At 30.6% G+C, this 16653-nt stretch overlaps 1 protein-coding gene across 1 annotated transcript in view; it reads left to right on the top strand.

The window, feature by feature from the left end:
- stum (stumble) overlaps window positions 1-16653 on the top strand; it is a 77758-nt gene extending 61105 nt beyond the window's left edge. The window contains exons 2-5 of the mRNA XM_014419007.3: window positions 7108-7651; window positions 9597-9720; window positions 11086-11280; window positions 13953-16653. Of these exons, the coding sequence (XP_014274493.2) occupies window positions 7108-7651; window positions 9597-9720; window positions 11086-11280; window positions 13953-14038 (949 nt within the window). The 3' untranslated portion in view covers window positions 14039-16653. The remainder of the gene's footprint in view (window positions 1-7107; window positions 7652-9596; window positions 9721-11085; window positions 11281-13952) is intronic.

The raw sequence follows: 16653 nt of genomic DNA, 5'->3' as shown, positions 1-16653 counted from the left end.
TTTTTTTATTATTTATTTATTGTAATTTACAACTGTACAAAAAATATGATAAGTAAATATGTGATATGTTTCAAACACTTGAAAATCTTAGGAAGGAACCACCGAATTTGGAAATACGGAATTGAGCTCTGGAGCTCCACCAAACCATCAAATTCTTCCCGCATCCAATCCTTACAATCCAAAATCTTCCGTAAAATCCTTGATGCCCCTTATTACCATTATGTCACCAATAAACTCATTCACAAAGACCTTACCATCCTAACCCATTAGTTCTTAATCTCTCATCCTTAACAATCTCTGATAATCTTCCAAGGTGTCTGGAAAGAAGATTGCCACAGGACCTTCTTATTTAAATTAATGTTTGAAATAACACGCCTCGGAGGATTATCAGGGATTGTTAAGGATGAAAGATTAAGAACTAATGGGTTAGGATGGGTAAGGAGCTTGCAATGTAAAGACGCCAATATTTACTTTAGGCCAAATCTGCAACGAAAGGGATGATAAGGTCTTTGTGGATGAGTTTATTGGTGACATAATGGTAATAAGGGGCATCAAGGATTTTACAGAAGATTTTGGATTGTAAGGATTGGATGCGGGAAGAATTTGATGGTTTGGTGGAGCTCAGAATTTCAGGCCATCATGGGGGCTAATAACAAAAAATAAAATGATTAAGATAAAGACATAATGAATACTAGAAATTACATTATTCTATTATTCTAGCCTTGGCTCTGAATAATTTCACGCATGTAGTGCGTATTTTTTTTTAGGAAAGAAAACCAGTTTAGATCCACAAAAGGCACTACACTAATACAATCCACATACAAATTCTCATCACCTGACCCAGGGTTAAGGAAGGGGTTGCAAGGTACACTAAATCCAGAAAAAACTGCAAGGAGAGAAAAGGTTAACATTTTTATGTTAACAAAGGTTAACATATTTTTTTTCTTTAATTACATAAATACCCCAACTGGCATATTTTTACCTACAACTCATTCATTCAGATTTTCAATCCTTTAACTCAATTTGGATTGGTTGCGGAGAGGGATGCCCAAACTTTCAGAAAAATAATGATAGTGAAATAAATTAGTTGAGACTCATTTGGCATTTCTGTAACACCTACTCCATTCATTTAAAAATTCGCAACCCTCTAACTCAATTTAACATGATTTAATTTTTACTGAAATTAATCTTCACTTTATTAATGGTATTTCTGCAAATAAAACAACCTCATAATCCAGATTTCTACTTCTCTGATCCAAAAAGGGGACGCTACAGGACGCCAAATAAGGCGGGGGTAGAATATATTCCACAGACATCTCCGGAACCCCCAAAAATGTACAAGGCCTCATGAAACGGATATAAAACCTTTTAACCCATCTGTTATGACCTTTTATTCAGTGCAAAAATCTGTTATTTCCGGGGAAAATATGACGAAAATAATTAATCCTGTAAGAGGGAATAAATTTACTAACGTCATGGAGGCATATTCTCAATAGTTTCTTGCTAAGAACGAAAGATGTAGTGGTTAGGTATTTTCAGATCCTTGAAAACGTTATTCATTACTTTAAATTATGGTTCCAAAATTTATTTTTTATGCATTAAAAAAATGGCTTGATAGCTCCCTAATTGTTTTCAAATCGACAAAAAAAAACAACATAATAATAATTTTAAGAAATAAACTTAACCAAATTCCACCAACCTCCCTGACATTTCACAAATTTCGCATTATATTTTCATTATTTATAATTCTTAGTCAACTGGGTGTACCAGTTATACTATAATTCTCTAAAATATATCGTCATAAATAAAAAAAAAAAAAAAAAACCCTCGATATTGACCTATAAGAAAGTAGGATTTACCTAGAAGAAGAAGGTGGGGGTATTAGCTGCTAATGAAGGTCCGAGGTAGCGTGCGACGCCACTGGCGTGCCACGAGGCCAAGTCCACGCCTAATGGAAATTAAGTGGTGGGGGCCAGATTCGAGCTCAGTCCGTTTCTCTACTTCAAACATGTACATCATATATGGGTAAGCTCTTCTCTTTGTTGGCAAACAGGTTGTCATAGTCTCTCTTGTAATATATATCGGGAAGGAATCGCGTGGTGACATGTTAGGTTGGAGGATACACCCTAAGTTTGGGTGCATGCTTCATGGCAAGCTAATTGTTTAATATATTGATTTCATGTTCACTTCAAAACTTTGGTAACGGCTGTATGACAAACAATAATTCAACAAATCATACTGTTTATAATTAAGAAAACATCAAAAGAACTGTTATTTTATATCATAGTGCAAGGTATTAAGATATATGTACATAAAATAACCATAAAAATCTAGAAATGTAACTTATCAACACTAGAATTCATGATGCGAATTTCATTTTTATATTTTTAGTTAAAATACTTGTGAATGTGGGAAATGTTTTGTTGCTTATTTTAGCACTAAGTCACAGAATTACTTTCTTAACACTTCTTAAGCTGACTATTTTCTGAAAAATATTATATATTTCTTCAATAAATCAAGAGAAAGAAGCTTGAATTTTGCTGAATTTAGAAAAAAAAATACTTTGCTCGATTAAAAATTAATTCAGATATAATACAATTGTCCATGATACATGTTAGTTAAACTTTAAATATTGGAAATCCTTAATTTTTCTGTATTTCTTTTGATTCTTATAAGCATGTTATTTAAATATATTTATTAGCATGCGAGTTAAAAGTATGAACGGCAGATTAGTGTGAATTCAAATACTTCCATAATTACCATTGGTTTTTTATCGAATTCTAAATTATCAAACAATTGGAAAACAAAAGTGTAATATATATAATTAAACATATTAGCGTAAATTAATTTTATTTAACTTGAAGAAAAGAAACACAAGGAGTTGTGTAAAATTGTAATCAATACTAAGAACAGAATGTGACCTTGATTCAAAAGATTAGAAGCAAGGACCCCATAAGAAATATAATTCGAAATGGAATACTGTTTGATGCAATGCAACATGAATTGACTGTAAGCGGTTATTTCATACATACTGTAAAAATGAACGAACACTATTAATGAAAATACAGATAGCAATAATACGTCATTATACAGGTTATTCTCTAAACTTTAAATGAACTAATCATTAAAATAAAACCCATTAGTCATCAAGAGGATGCATGGGCTTGTTGACGGTGGAGATATATTTTATCCCTGTTTATAACGGACACGATTTTCGGATAGTTTACTAGGCAGAAAAATAGTTCAAAGTAGGGATAAATTTTAATCAAAATTTCGTTACATCCAAAGGTTTTCTCCTGGATTTTAAGGTTTTGCACACCTCTACAGCAATTCCAAATTGAGTAAGAGGGTTGAAAATGGGTATGTGAAAGTCAATTGCAAGAGCAGTGTCTTTTTAAAAATTTTGACTTCTTTCTCGTCCCCTCCTCCCGGTTTTCAAACATTTATTAAATAATTAAATTAACTTTTTTTCTGTGTTGCAAGTAAAATAAGGAGCAAATACGACCTTAGCTCTTACTAAATAGCTCTAAAAATACTGATATAGCTCTGTTTCTCACGCAATTATTTTTCACCCTTCGATTTTACTTAAACAATGTGAAATAAGACGCTTTCACCTAGTAATTTTATACTTATTAAAAATTTTGTTGTGAACTTGAAAAAATAATTCACGGATGTAAAGTTGTCATGAATGCGGTTAAGGAGTGACACTTAAGCTGTTTATTATATAGATAATTCATACTTATTATTATTGAGCAATTTTTTTAGGGAAAAAATAGAAAATAATTATTACATAGATTTGTTAAAAAATATACAGAAAATGTATAAAAATATTTTTATAGAGTCCTTCAACCTAACTAAAGAAAAGTTTAGCATTATTTGTACGGGACCGTTAATTTAAATAACTTTACGAAATGGATAAATTTTCTAGAGGAATTTAAACAATGAGGATACATAACTATTGTAATGAATTATGACGTAATGCATTTTTCCAAGATTTCCTCGGGGCCATGGATCAATGGAGCAAGGGCTGCGTCCACCAGAAACAGCTGAGGTCATGTTCAACAACGGAAAGTTGTAAGTATTTCAACTCTTCTTGCTATAACAGTAACTAGATGGACGTGTTGTCTAGTCAAATATACGGTACCAGAGTTGTTAGTTTCAGAACTTACCATGGCAACACAACCATAACCCGATTTTAATCACTAATAGTTTAGTCTTACATATGTGTGCACAATACGAATGAAAGTTTTCGCTAACTATTAATTACTAAAAATCATTTTCCTCCATCGTCAAAAATATATCGATATTAAAGTTATAAATATATAACTTCAAACCCACCTACGTTTATTTTATCATTAATTAAGCAGCATTGTATGCAAAAAAAAAATCGAAAAAAAGAACAGTTTTTACCACACAATAAAAATTGATTTTATAATTTAATATCTTATTTTCATATCTAAGATTTTTTTTTTTTTTTTTATATTCATCACCCTTAAATTATATTATATACTCAATATATATGAGTCTAGATCTATATTAAGAACTTATATCATACCTGGTTAAATTTATTAACAACTTGTCTCCAGTCTACCAACATGCATATTTCCACATATTGTTATTATTAATATTTTATTATTTTCAGTTTTTTATATACCTTATAAACTTAACAATCGTTTTTAAATGATTTTTATTTTTAATGTTTGTATCTTGTTTTCTTATTTTGTACTGACGAAGCCCTGCAAAGTGGGACAAAACGTTAGTTAACAATAAATAGTTTTTTTAAAAAATATTTTGATACCTTTATTGACCGCCACTCGGACTATCTTCCTCCAATATAGATAGTCTATAGTATCTAGAGGGTTGTATGTTCACACATTTTCATGTTCATCTTTTCAACTTTCAACTCAACTAGAGTTGAGACTGGAAAGTCTCAAATTATTATTATCATGCCAATACAGTCTAGCAAGAACTAAAGGCCTCTTCCAACACAATCAACGAACTTCCATGATCTTTTGCTCGCTCTCTCCAGCTGCCTCGGGACTTCCACTACACCATCAAACCATCTGATCTGTGAGCGTTCTTTCCATCCTCGTCCACATAGATTATCTTCTCAAGTATCCTTCAATCGGGCATTCTCTCCACACATCTTATCCATTTTATTTGGGCTCTTTCCACTGATGCCATTAGGGTTCCCCAAACAATTCCTAAAACTGTTTAATGTTAATTTTAATTAACCATTAATCCAGATAATAAGCTGGATTATATGCAGTATTCTAATATTTTTCGAATTTTATTTCGTTTAATTATTAATATTCATTTCTATTTAATTTTTTAATCATTGGTATATTTTGTTTTATGAACATTTAACACTAATGGAAAGTCTAGTATTGGTACTTTAAACTTGAAATTTATCTTGGTAAACTCACTGATTTCTATTTTTTATACATTTATTTAATGATATTTACAACTGTACTTAAATATTAATATATCCAGTAAATTTGATGTAAGATCATCATGATAGGATACAGGCGTGTAGAGAAACTACCCATTGGTAGCACTCTAATAATAATTCTGGATTAGAAGGTCTCGAGAACATCTTTTGAGACGCCTTGGAGGATTGTCAACAGTGGAAGAGGAAGCAAGATTAGAAACTAGTGGTTTTGAGTGGTTAAGGAGTTTATAAATGGAGGATTGATATCTGATTATGGATAAATCGGTTACATATGGAACATTAAGTTCTTCGAGGATGATTTTATTTATTACAAAGTAAGGAATATTGAGGATTTTACAAAGAATTTTGGGTTGTAAGGATTGGATAAGAGAGGAATTCAAAGGTTTCGTGGAGGTAAAGCTTGAGTTTTCTAATTTAAAATGATTTTTTGAAATAAACACCAAAAATTGAAAAAACTTTTTCAAATTGATAAATGAATTACGTTAATGATCCTAGCTGCGATTAAAGCTGATGTTAATAATTTATATATTAGAAAGAAACAATAAATTTGTTAACTTAAATTCATATTTAATATATATATATATATATATATATATATACATATTTTTACTCCCCTTACAATATAGGTAAGGAGAGTATTGTAATTAGGTTTTGCAATTCGATGGCTGAAACTTTTTTACATAAACGAGATTTTCTTTTAACAAATTAAAATCAAAACTTAAGAAAAACTTACTGTTCAATAAAAAAAAAAACAATGCTCAAGATTTGATGACATTCCGTCAAAATTTTTTGAATTATTGACTCTAAGAAACAATATTTTAAGATAAACCTAAAGAATGAGTCGATAAAATAAAGTGCTGTAGGTAACAAGTAAAAAATACTTATAAAAAATCTGTGTGTGCTGTAAAGATGTGCTCCCGTATCACTAAGGTCGAAAAGTTTGTATAAAACATAAATTAGACAAATCTAAACGAATTGGCACTGCATTGTAATATACACTTAGAAGATAGTACTGAAATAAAGTGTATATCAAACATTTAGAATTGATATACTTCATTCATAGAATCTAGTAATCTACAGATGTATCAGAAACAGATATTTATCAATGATGAGGTATATTTAATGAATGAATTTTAAATTAATTAAAAATTAACTATGATATTGTAAATAATATTTTTAAAAAATGTTACTGATACTAATTTTTCAAATATACCTGAAACATATTTCCAATAACAAAACCCTGGACTGAGATCAGTTGTATATTTTGATGGCTTGCTGCAGGTTACTTAGATTATCACTAAAACTATTAGAAAATAATTTTAATCGTGTTCACTACGAACTAAATAGTGGTCGTATCTAACCGTTGAAGCTACACCCATCTTTGGTTTAAACCAATGTCAACTGGGTTTTTATTACATCTTTGGAAATAAGATTGAAAATATTCTGTGGCTTTTGTTCTCTCTTTTTCTTATAATGGCGGTAATCTACATCTAATCTGCTTCAGTGTATTTCATCGTTTCAAATAATGCATGTATTTGATTTGAAGAACAATAAAGCAAAGGTTGGAAAAGGGGTTTCTTTAATTTAAAAGAGATACATATTTTTCCATTTCTTACCTTAATCATGTTTTTTATGTTATTTATTTATTTTTTTAGTTCACCGGAGATCCATCCAGTTTCTGCTCGCCCTAATAAGCGGAAAAATTTAAAGGAGTTATGCGGATGCTGTCGCCCAACTAAGAGGTCGACAGAATGTTCCTGGAGGCTGCCTTGGTTTAAAAAAAGGAATGGGCCAGGCCCTCCACCTCCGCCAAAAGTGAAGAAGAAGAGACTAGCCATGCCATCTCTTTTCTCTTGCTGCAAGTGCAAGAAGAAAACAAGCGAACTGAAACCACCTGAACCAAAAGTCACCTCAGAGCACATTACACCTTCCGAAGCAGCTCCAGCGTCTAGAACACAGGCTCAAGCAAATAACAAAAAAAATCTCTGCAGAAAAATATTTTGTTGTGGCTGTAAGAAAAAAGGACCTACCCTGGAACCACCACGAACAACTCCTAAAAAAAAGAGTTACTGGAGAAAGATGTTTTGTTGCTGCTGTCCGTCAAAGTCTTCAGTACGCCCGAGGCCACAGCAATCTCAAGAGCTACTGAAAAATCGGAGAAAAGAAATGTCAAAAAGTCGAACAACCAGTATTCAGTCGGTAGGTACTTCCTTAGTGATTTCTCTAAATGAAGTATATATTTGTAATTTTTTTCTTATTTGTGATAACTTGGGTACAACGCGAAAATCATTTCAAAAGCTCCTAATTACAGTTTTGAAGTTTTGTGCATAATTTGTAATGTTACAATGCATTTAATTTTAAAAAATAATTAAAATGTACCACTACAACCCATGAAGGGTCAGGGATGCAGTACTTTGTAAGGAAGTACTGTTACTAAATCAACGGATATGCAAGGAGGTGATTTTGTTAGGATCACAATCAACCGCCAGAATTTCCCCTATAAGAGTACCCACTTTATGAGACTGGGAGGACACCGGAGGGCTCCCGAACAAACAGGGCTGACTCATGGCTGCAGTGAAACAGAAAATAATCGTCTGCCACAGGCGGATTCGAATCAGGATTCTAAGAGTTAGTAGCACAGTGCCTTACCTACCCACTCCCATCATAAATTTATTAAGAAACAAAAACGTGATTCCATTAAAAAGTTTTTAAAGTCCTTTTTTTAATTTCTCGAAACTACCAACTAATAATAAATGTTGGAAACTTCAATTCCACTTAGAACTTTACTTTATAAAAAAAATAGTAACGATGTTTTGGAATTTAGGCTGCGGAAATGATTATATTGAATTATTTGTCATACTATGTTTCTCCTACTAAACATAATTAAAAGAAAAAATCCATTTTCCAAAAAAGATTATGAAACATATTTTGTTCTATTAACCTCTGTCCAGTGTTATATATTATTTGATTATGTTTGACAAATTCACATCCACACCTTAACAATTTTATTTCCTTGTAACAAATCCTTTTGTTTCACACATATCTGAGAATAGTAATATAGTTCCCAGAACTAAGCCCCTATGCTCAATACAGCATGTCCTGTCTTAGCATACTCAATGCCCGCTACGAAAAACATTACTGAGCTTTTTTAAGGTGGAAGTTGTGAATTATGAAACTTCCAGGATTCACTTCCAAAATAGGAGTAATAATTCGCAATGTTTTATATCATGCCATCCAGGAACTAATCCAGGGTTATAGCCGCTTAGTACTGTTCTTAAAATATTAAGGCCGAAAATCAATTACTTTCTGAACCCAGTGCTGATGGTGACCATTTTGAGTTCAAGGGGATTTATTGTCAGGCTCTGGGGCAGTATTGTTTTTGAGGCCTCCCTTGTCCCAAAAATAAGTTTAAAAATAGTAAATACCCTAGAATTTTGAGTTTAAAAAAAACAATAAGTCCTCATGCGATTAAAAAAAATGTACATCATTTTTTTTCTATACTGCTATTAAAATAAATAAAGGCCATGGTACTCCTTATAGACTAGGAGGCATTCAACTACAGTCAGTCACTTCAAAGCCATAGCTTTATATGTGAAATTTGAGTTTTTAATTTTTAAAGTTTTACGTCTATTTAAGAAAAGAACATACGGCTGAAGGTGTGTTTTCCAAGACGATAAATCCCTTACGACTGCCGGCGTACCCAGTTGCATTTTCAAAACTGTTGTAAAATTCACCAAATTGGTTCAATGGAATAGTAGTTGCATGCGGATACGATTTAAGTAATGTTTTTTTTTTTTTACAGTTCTTTATGTTTTTTTGGGATAAGCATTTATTAACAGAATTGATAACAATTTGTCAAACGAAATTTGCTGCCGCGTATTGATAACTTATAAAAATATTTTCAAATTTTTGCCCGTAACCCCGAAACTATGCCTTTCATCAATTAAACCATCCGTCACAAAGTCAAATTAGATTTTTTCTAACCCCTCTTTAGTTTTTTCCTTTGCGTTTATTTTATGCTCGTATTTCTTAAAAGAGTGATAGCTAAGAGATTACTTCAATTTCTATAATCTTAAAATATTGTCATTTTATTATATTGTTATCTCCAATTGTTAATGACCAATAACTGTAATTATTTTTTCAGGGTTTTTCCAAATTGGAACACAGCTTGGTCGAACAGAGCTCGATGATGAAAGCGGCTATACCAGTTCTTCCAATATGCCTCGCCTGGACTTGCCTAATACTCAATGTCTTCCTCCCAGGAACAGGTCAGTTAGAGGGAACAATTTTAAAACTATTCCTACCATTTTATAACTCACACTGAATATAAGTTATGCTGTGAGTGCTATTTTTTTGGTGTATTGGTATTGGTATCGGTGTATTTTAAATTTAAAAAACATATTTGTCATAAAAACATATCATTTTTTTAACATATGAATGTGCACTTTTATCTTACCTAAGACCGTGAGATTTGCGTTTGGAATTATATATGTATATTGACAGCATGAGAGAAATGTTAAGATGATAAATACAAATTTGAAATGATAAATAATTCTGGGGCGCCTAGTTCCTTAAGAATCATGTCAATGCTGTTAAAGGGCCTGTCTGGCCATTGTCTGGTTTGTGATTTAAGGTTTAACCAAATAATAAAATTATAAAATAAGGACGAAAAGGTAAAATGAACGAAAGTACTAAAATTCCAAAATTGATATTTATAAATATTGAACAGTGTAAAATGAGTGACCATAAGCTATTTAAAAACACAAGTAAATAAATGAAATACGTCCAGTTTTATTCTTTAAAATATCAGGTAGATTGATAGTAGAGGACGTGGAGAGATAATATATGTTGAAATGAGGTTGTATATCAGTTTTTCGATTGCATATGAGTAGATAATTATAGAAGGAGATAGCAAGAATGAATAAAGGAAGACTTTAATGTTAAAGGCTTTTAATGAGTTTGTCAAGGAAAGAACCTTAACGTGTGTGTAAGTTAAAGTAGTGGGATTTGACATAATTAATTATGTTTTGTTTATAGGACCACCTAGGTACGTTAATCAAAGAAGACTTCATTAAAATTGATTAAAAAGTAGTAGATAGTTTGCTCATCACATGGATTTGAATACAGATACGTCTATTGATTGATAGATACAACTATTGATAAAATATTCTTGGATTATGCGGATTAGTACCTTTATGGCCCCATACAACATGAACAAATAAGAAAGTTTCTTTTTAATATTTGAGCAAACATGAAACAAAAATATTTTTGTTTAATACGAAATATGTACCCACGTTTTATTCTATATGATAAATATTACCTTTCTTGTATAAAATGATTGTTCATTTTTGGTAAAACTGACTGTAACTTAATATAACATGACCAATTCCACCTTCGGAGAGCTGTCTAATATTTGATTTCAATTGATACTATCGGACACTAGGTAATCTAATTATTGAATGATAAAAAAAAATATTTAAATTTGTATAAATTATTTATTTATCTATTTTAGTGTCAAAGAATAAAATTGCTTTTTAGAATTCATTAATATTTATGTTTGGTATGTAAAACTGACTGTTTAAAATAATTAGTTCTTGGCAAGTAATTTATTTTTTTTTTATTTTTTTTTTTAGGAACCATGACTAGTGGTATACTGTGCTTGTGCTTCGGCAAACCAAGGTTTTCCGTAAATGATACTGCGATTGCGAGACTTGGTGCTTTTTGCATCAACTTGTTCATAGGGATAGGCCAAATATTCACAATAATATTCTGCCTGGTTGGATGGGGATGGAGTATTTGGTGGGGAGTCATCATGCTGAAGCTAGCACGTGAGTACTGTATTACATATATATAACTATTAGAAAGAGTCCAACTGTTTTTCACTCTTATATTCCAAGATGAGGATAAATTTTATTGAATAAAGTCGTACAATACTGAAATGTGCATTTTAAGTTTAGGTTATAGCGACTATAAACTTCGTCAATTCCTACCCCCAATATATTTCCTTATAATCCGCTCCTACCTCACTGATAGAACCTTTAAAGTAAATCATAACCTAGCCTACTCATCTCTCTTTTCTCAGTCCGCCGGTGTTTCTCAAGGTAGTATCTTAGGTCGCATTCATTATACGGTTTATACAGCTGACATCCCAACCCACCCTAACACAGTCCTAACTACATACGCTGATGACACATGTATACTTTCTGTAAACAACGACCCAACTAATGCATCACAAACACTACAGGCACACATACCATCTATTGAAGAATGGTGTAAAAACTGGGAATCAAAATAAATCCTAACAAATCCCACCAGATCTCCTTTACTCTCAGTCGTAAACCTCTCCCCTCCTGTCCTACAGTATCCTTCCTAATACTAACGCCTGTTGAACAGATTCGATACTTAGGACTCCATCTTGACAAGAGACTTACTTGGAATCCAGACACAGGACTGAAACGACAAGATTAGTAGATTCTGATTGCTACAACACTTACTTGACAAACGCTCTAAACTTCCCATTCACTACAAAAAATTAGTATACACTACGATAATCAGACCAATTTGGACATATGGAATTGAGCTCTGGAACTCCATGGAATGGAGCTCCACCAAACCATCAAATTCTTCCCGCATCCAATCGTTACAATCCAAAATCCTACTTAAAATCCTTGATGCTCCTTATTACATCACAAATAAACTCATTCATATGATATGCGTCTTTTCATTCCAAACTCCTTAACCATCCTAACCCATTAATTCTTAATCTTTTATCCTTAACAATCCCTGATAATCCTCCGAGGAGTCTGAAAAGAAGATGGCCACGGGGCCTTCTAATTTAAATTAATGTTTGAAGTACCACCAATGGGTGGTTCCTTCCAAAGATTTTCAAGTGTATATGAAACATACAACATATTTACCTATTGTATTATTGTGTACAGTTGTAAATTACATTAAATAAATAATATTAAAAAAAATCGGTTATAGCGAAATCTTTCCTGATTTAATTTTCATTTACCAGCTTTAAAATTTGTAAAATAAAACTAGTTGTTTTAATTATTAATGAGGAAAGTTAACTCAGTTCTCTTAAAGTATTCCTTTTCTCTTGAGTATGTATTAAAATGAGATACAAACTTCAGTCATTTGTTCCAAATTTTTGGGCACGTCGTTCCGATGAAGGTCCATAACTTCGGTTGAGACGTTGGCGCACAATAAAATTAAGTTTACATTTACTCTGTGTTTCTTCCTTGATCGAAAATGTTAGCGATCAAGAATATTTTTTTCGTTTTTTTGAACTAGAAAATAAATTGATGAGTTGACCCAATTCGCAACTGAAAGTTATCAAACAATTACGAGAACAATTATCACAATTGATAAAAAGTAATTCAGTTATTTATTTCAGCAGCATCAGATTGATCTAGAGTAATTGATATCAATGCGGCACTATATCGAAATCGGATAGAAGCTGTACAGGATACAAAGTTGGAGAACTGAATAATAAAGAAACTCCCTTGTAATGCCGTTGTCTGCCCCTTAAAAATAGGGATACAAAAGTCAAAATATTGAACTTGTAAAGTTAATTGACTAGATTTAAAACAATGTATCCAAACAGAATCGATTACATTTTAATATATACTACCTTAAACTAGAGTTAATTATTGAATCCAAAGTTTGGGGATATTCTTTAATCAATCAAAACAAGGATAACACAAATATTCATTTGTTGGCAGTTATAGCTCAATGCAAACTCAAAAACAAACTTGTGACCAAAAATTGACACACAACGGGTCGACTGCAAATAGAGGCCAACAATTTTCCATTGTTGGGCGGACCTATAGGGCTTCTTAATGTCAATTGAAATCGGTAAATCAATACATCGATACTAATATCTATATTGAAATATTTAATAATATCAATATTAAACTCTATAAGATCGATATTAGAAATCTATATTGAAATCAATACTAACATCGTTGAGCAAGTAAGTGATTTTATCATGATTATTTACAACTGCCAGATTTTTCGCCACTTCAGAATACCCATTTTATAAGGCTGTATGGACCCTGGAGAGCTCCCCGAATCCACAGGGTTGACATATGGCTACAGTAACAGAATATAAATAATTATTTGCCACAACCCGGTCTGAACCCACAGGTTCTTTGAGTTAATAGCACAGCAGTAAATCTATAATATCAGCATTTTCATTTCCTACCCTGTGTAGTACTTGACTCCACCCATGGGGTTCTCTGTTAAATTGCCAAGCTGTAATATCTTCTTTGTTCACATACCTGTAAAAAAATTAAAAATGACCATCTAAAACTACAGCATCTATAACTATTTTGCTATACATCTTTTTTACTAAAATATTAGGTAAAATAAGCCCAAAAACAAATTTATATACAGTTTTTAATTAAAAAAGAACTGATTATTTTAATTCATTAGTTTAGTTTCCTACTTCTGCTCCATTTTTTACCAACTTATATTGTATTTAAAAAATGTTTAGGTAAGCATAGAAGAATTAAAATGGCAGAGAAAGCAAGTCAACCACAAACATCTAATCAAAATCATGATGTTGAGAGAGGACGTTGATAACCTTATAATTGCAGTTAATGAACATATTTTTGATAAAGCTTCTTAAAAGAAAACTATGTATACTTTCATAAATTTCAACATACAAAATTGTTAAAATTCTTTTGTTATTATGTGCTACAAATGGTAATGCACATGTAGTAAAAACTGTACATATATTAATATTGTGTAGATAAAGTAAAAAATATATAAAAACTGAATGATTATTATTAAGAGAAAAAAATGTTAACTAATAAAAACTATATTTTATAACAAAAATTGTAATTATACGTTTTATTATCTGATATGCATTGGGCTGTTTCTCCTAAAATGATCCAGATATTTTAAAGAAATCATCAGTGCAGTGATGCAATGGCATTTTCTAAACCAAAAGTCTAGGATTTTTTTTTTAGTCTTCCTCCTGCCATGTACATCATTTTTTTAGTTATTTATCAGAATTCATCCCATCAGTAAAGTAAGGTCACTTTATTTTGTGGTAATATGTAACCTTATTCTTTTGAATGAATAAATCAATCGATCAAAATAAATAACCTAGTTATAAATGGAAATATAAAATAAATTTACAAACCAGATCATTTGGGAGAAAAAATGTACGATAGAAAAAGACCCTATGCAATATCTTATAAATGGTGGTAGGTTATTATCATAGTATAATTTAGTAAAACTTTTTAAGTATATCATTTTATTTCAATGAATGAGTATATATTTACAATTTGAATATTTTTATTTGATTTAAATATACAGTGTATTGAAGTTTAATTCAATACAAAAATAAAGTCTTCCTACATATAATATATAATATTATTGCTATTTTATTGTGATATACTTACCTACTATCAATAAATTCTTATTTTATGCAGAACCAATAAAAATAAAAAGGTTCTTTAAAAATTAATACATTTATATTTATTGCTGATTTTATAACAAATAGCTCTTCATTATATTGAATCATTAAGAGTACATTAGAATTTATTTTTAGTAACTAATTAATAAATAAAAATGTGCAAGTTGGTGCCAAGTCTAGCAATGTTTTTATATATCAGCAATATTAAGTTAACCTGAAATTATGTGAAACAATTAAAACATATGCTTTCATCCTTTTTTGATACATGTTTAATCAAGCCAAACCCCAGTAAATCCATATTTTTTAATAAGATTTTTTTGGATTATAGATTATTCAGAAATATCTCTATCTATGGCTAATGATTTGCCCATACATCGCCTTTATCAACATCCCAGTTGCCTAGATAAATCAATCCTTATTTATTAGGAATTTATCTTTTCAGTTTGTTTGGTCTCCTGTAAAATTTCAAAAAATAATTGTCCGCATAAGACCTCAATTATCTTACTGTAAATTCATCATTAAAAATATAAAAAAGTTTGTTATACATAGATTACCTATTGGATCTTTCTTGTGAATTAGAAAAAACTCATAGTTCATAATGTTTTTACACAAAATATTTGTAATTAGTTTCCTTATAAATAACAACTTATAAACATAATTGAAGCTGTCATACAAAATTAAAGTAAGGTACTGTATAAAATTATATATTGTAAGTTGAAGGGTGTATGTTTTTCTTTACTGGAGAATTTTGACTAAAAAACATTAAATTTTTGTACTAAATGGTACATGAAATCCATTTTTGTTCAGACCAACTTTGGGTAAAAAGCATAACTAAAAAATTGACTTGCTATTCAGAACCGTCCCAAACTTTTTCTTTACTCAAATATTATTCAAATGATTAAAACCCATTTAAATCTGCTTCATGGGAAAATAACTTGAGTTAATATTTTTGTAAATATACCTTTTGGAAAAGTTAATATTTCTCTGTTATAAAAAAGTATTCATTGGACAAATAAATCATTTTTTTTATTTTTAATGAACAAACTATTGCATCATCAAAATCAACTAAATAAAAAATACAAACATTTTTTATTTGAGACAAAAAGAGCTGAGGAACTGAGACTTAATCAGAATCTGAGTTTTGTTGTTTGTTTTTTACTGTTTAAATGGTTTATATTGTTTTTGTTTCTTTTTGAATAAGTGCTTTTTAAACTGCATCTTGTTGATCTTATATGTATATAAAATTAAATGGTGTAAAGTTATTCTATTTCTAAATATCATTCATTAACTATAACAATGTCATTACAAAAGAAATAAGTTTTGAATAAACACCACAGGGGCATTGACAGAGAGTTGAACTTTGAACTGGAAAGGGGTCACTACTGAGCTTTTACTAAGCCAATTGTTTTCATTTGGTGTTATTGTTTGCCTGAAATTGATTCAGTACTATAAAAATCAATTAGTGAATTTCTAATGATGATATTGATGTAGCAAAGGAAGGATATATATATTTTTTTAACATAAAATAAGAGATGTATACACAAACACACAAGTCTGTATGCATGTGTACTATACATTATAAATATATCATCTATTCAAATAGCTATTTTGACAGGTTTTTATGGTCCAAAAATATCATTTTTTATTCTTACCATTGCTGTTAAAAGATTTTGTGTTATTTAAATAATTTCAAACAATAACTTTATAATTGCTGTGACATAGGTAGACTCCAGAAATATGTGTTCCACATATTGTCTTTTTTTTTAATGTA

Source organism: Halyomorpha halys, unplaced genomic scaffold (genome assembly GCF_000696795.3).
Source record: "Halyomorpha halys isolate HHAL.00 unplaced genomic scaffold, Hhal_1.1 Scaffold215.1, whole genome shotgun sequence".
Taxonomy (NCBI): domain Eukaryota; kingdom Metazoa; phylum Arthropoda; class Insecta; order Hemiptera; family Pentatomidae; genus Halyomorpha; species Halyomorpha halys.
The sequence above is the reverse complement of the archived record's forward strand: the minus strand, read 5'-3'. Positions and strand labels throughout refer to the sequence as shown.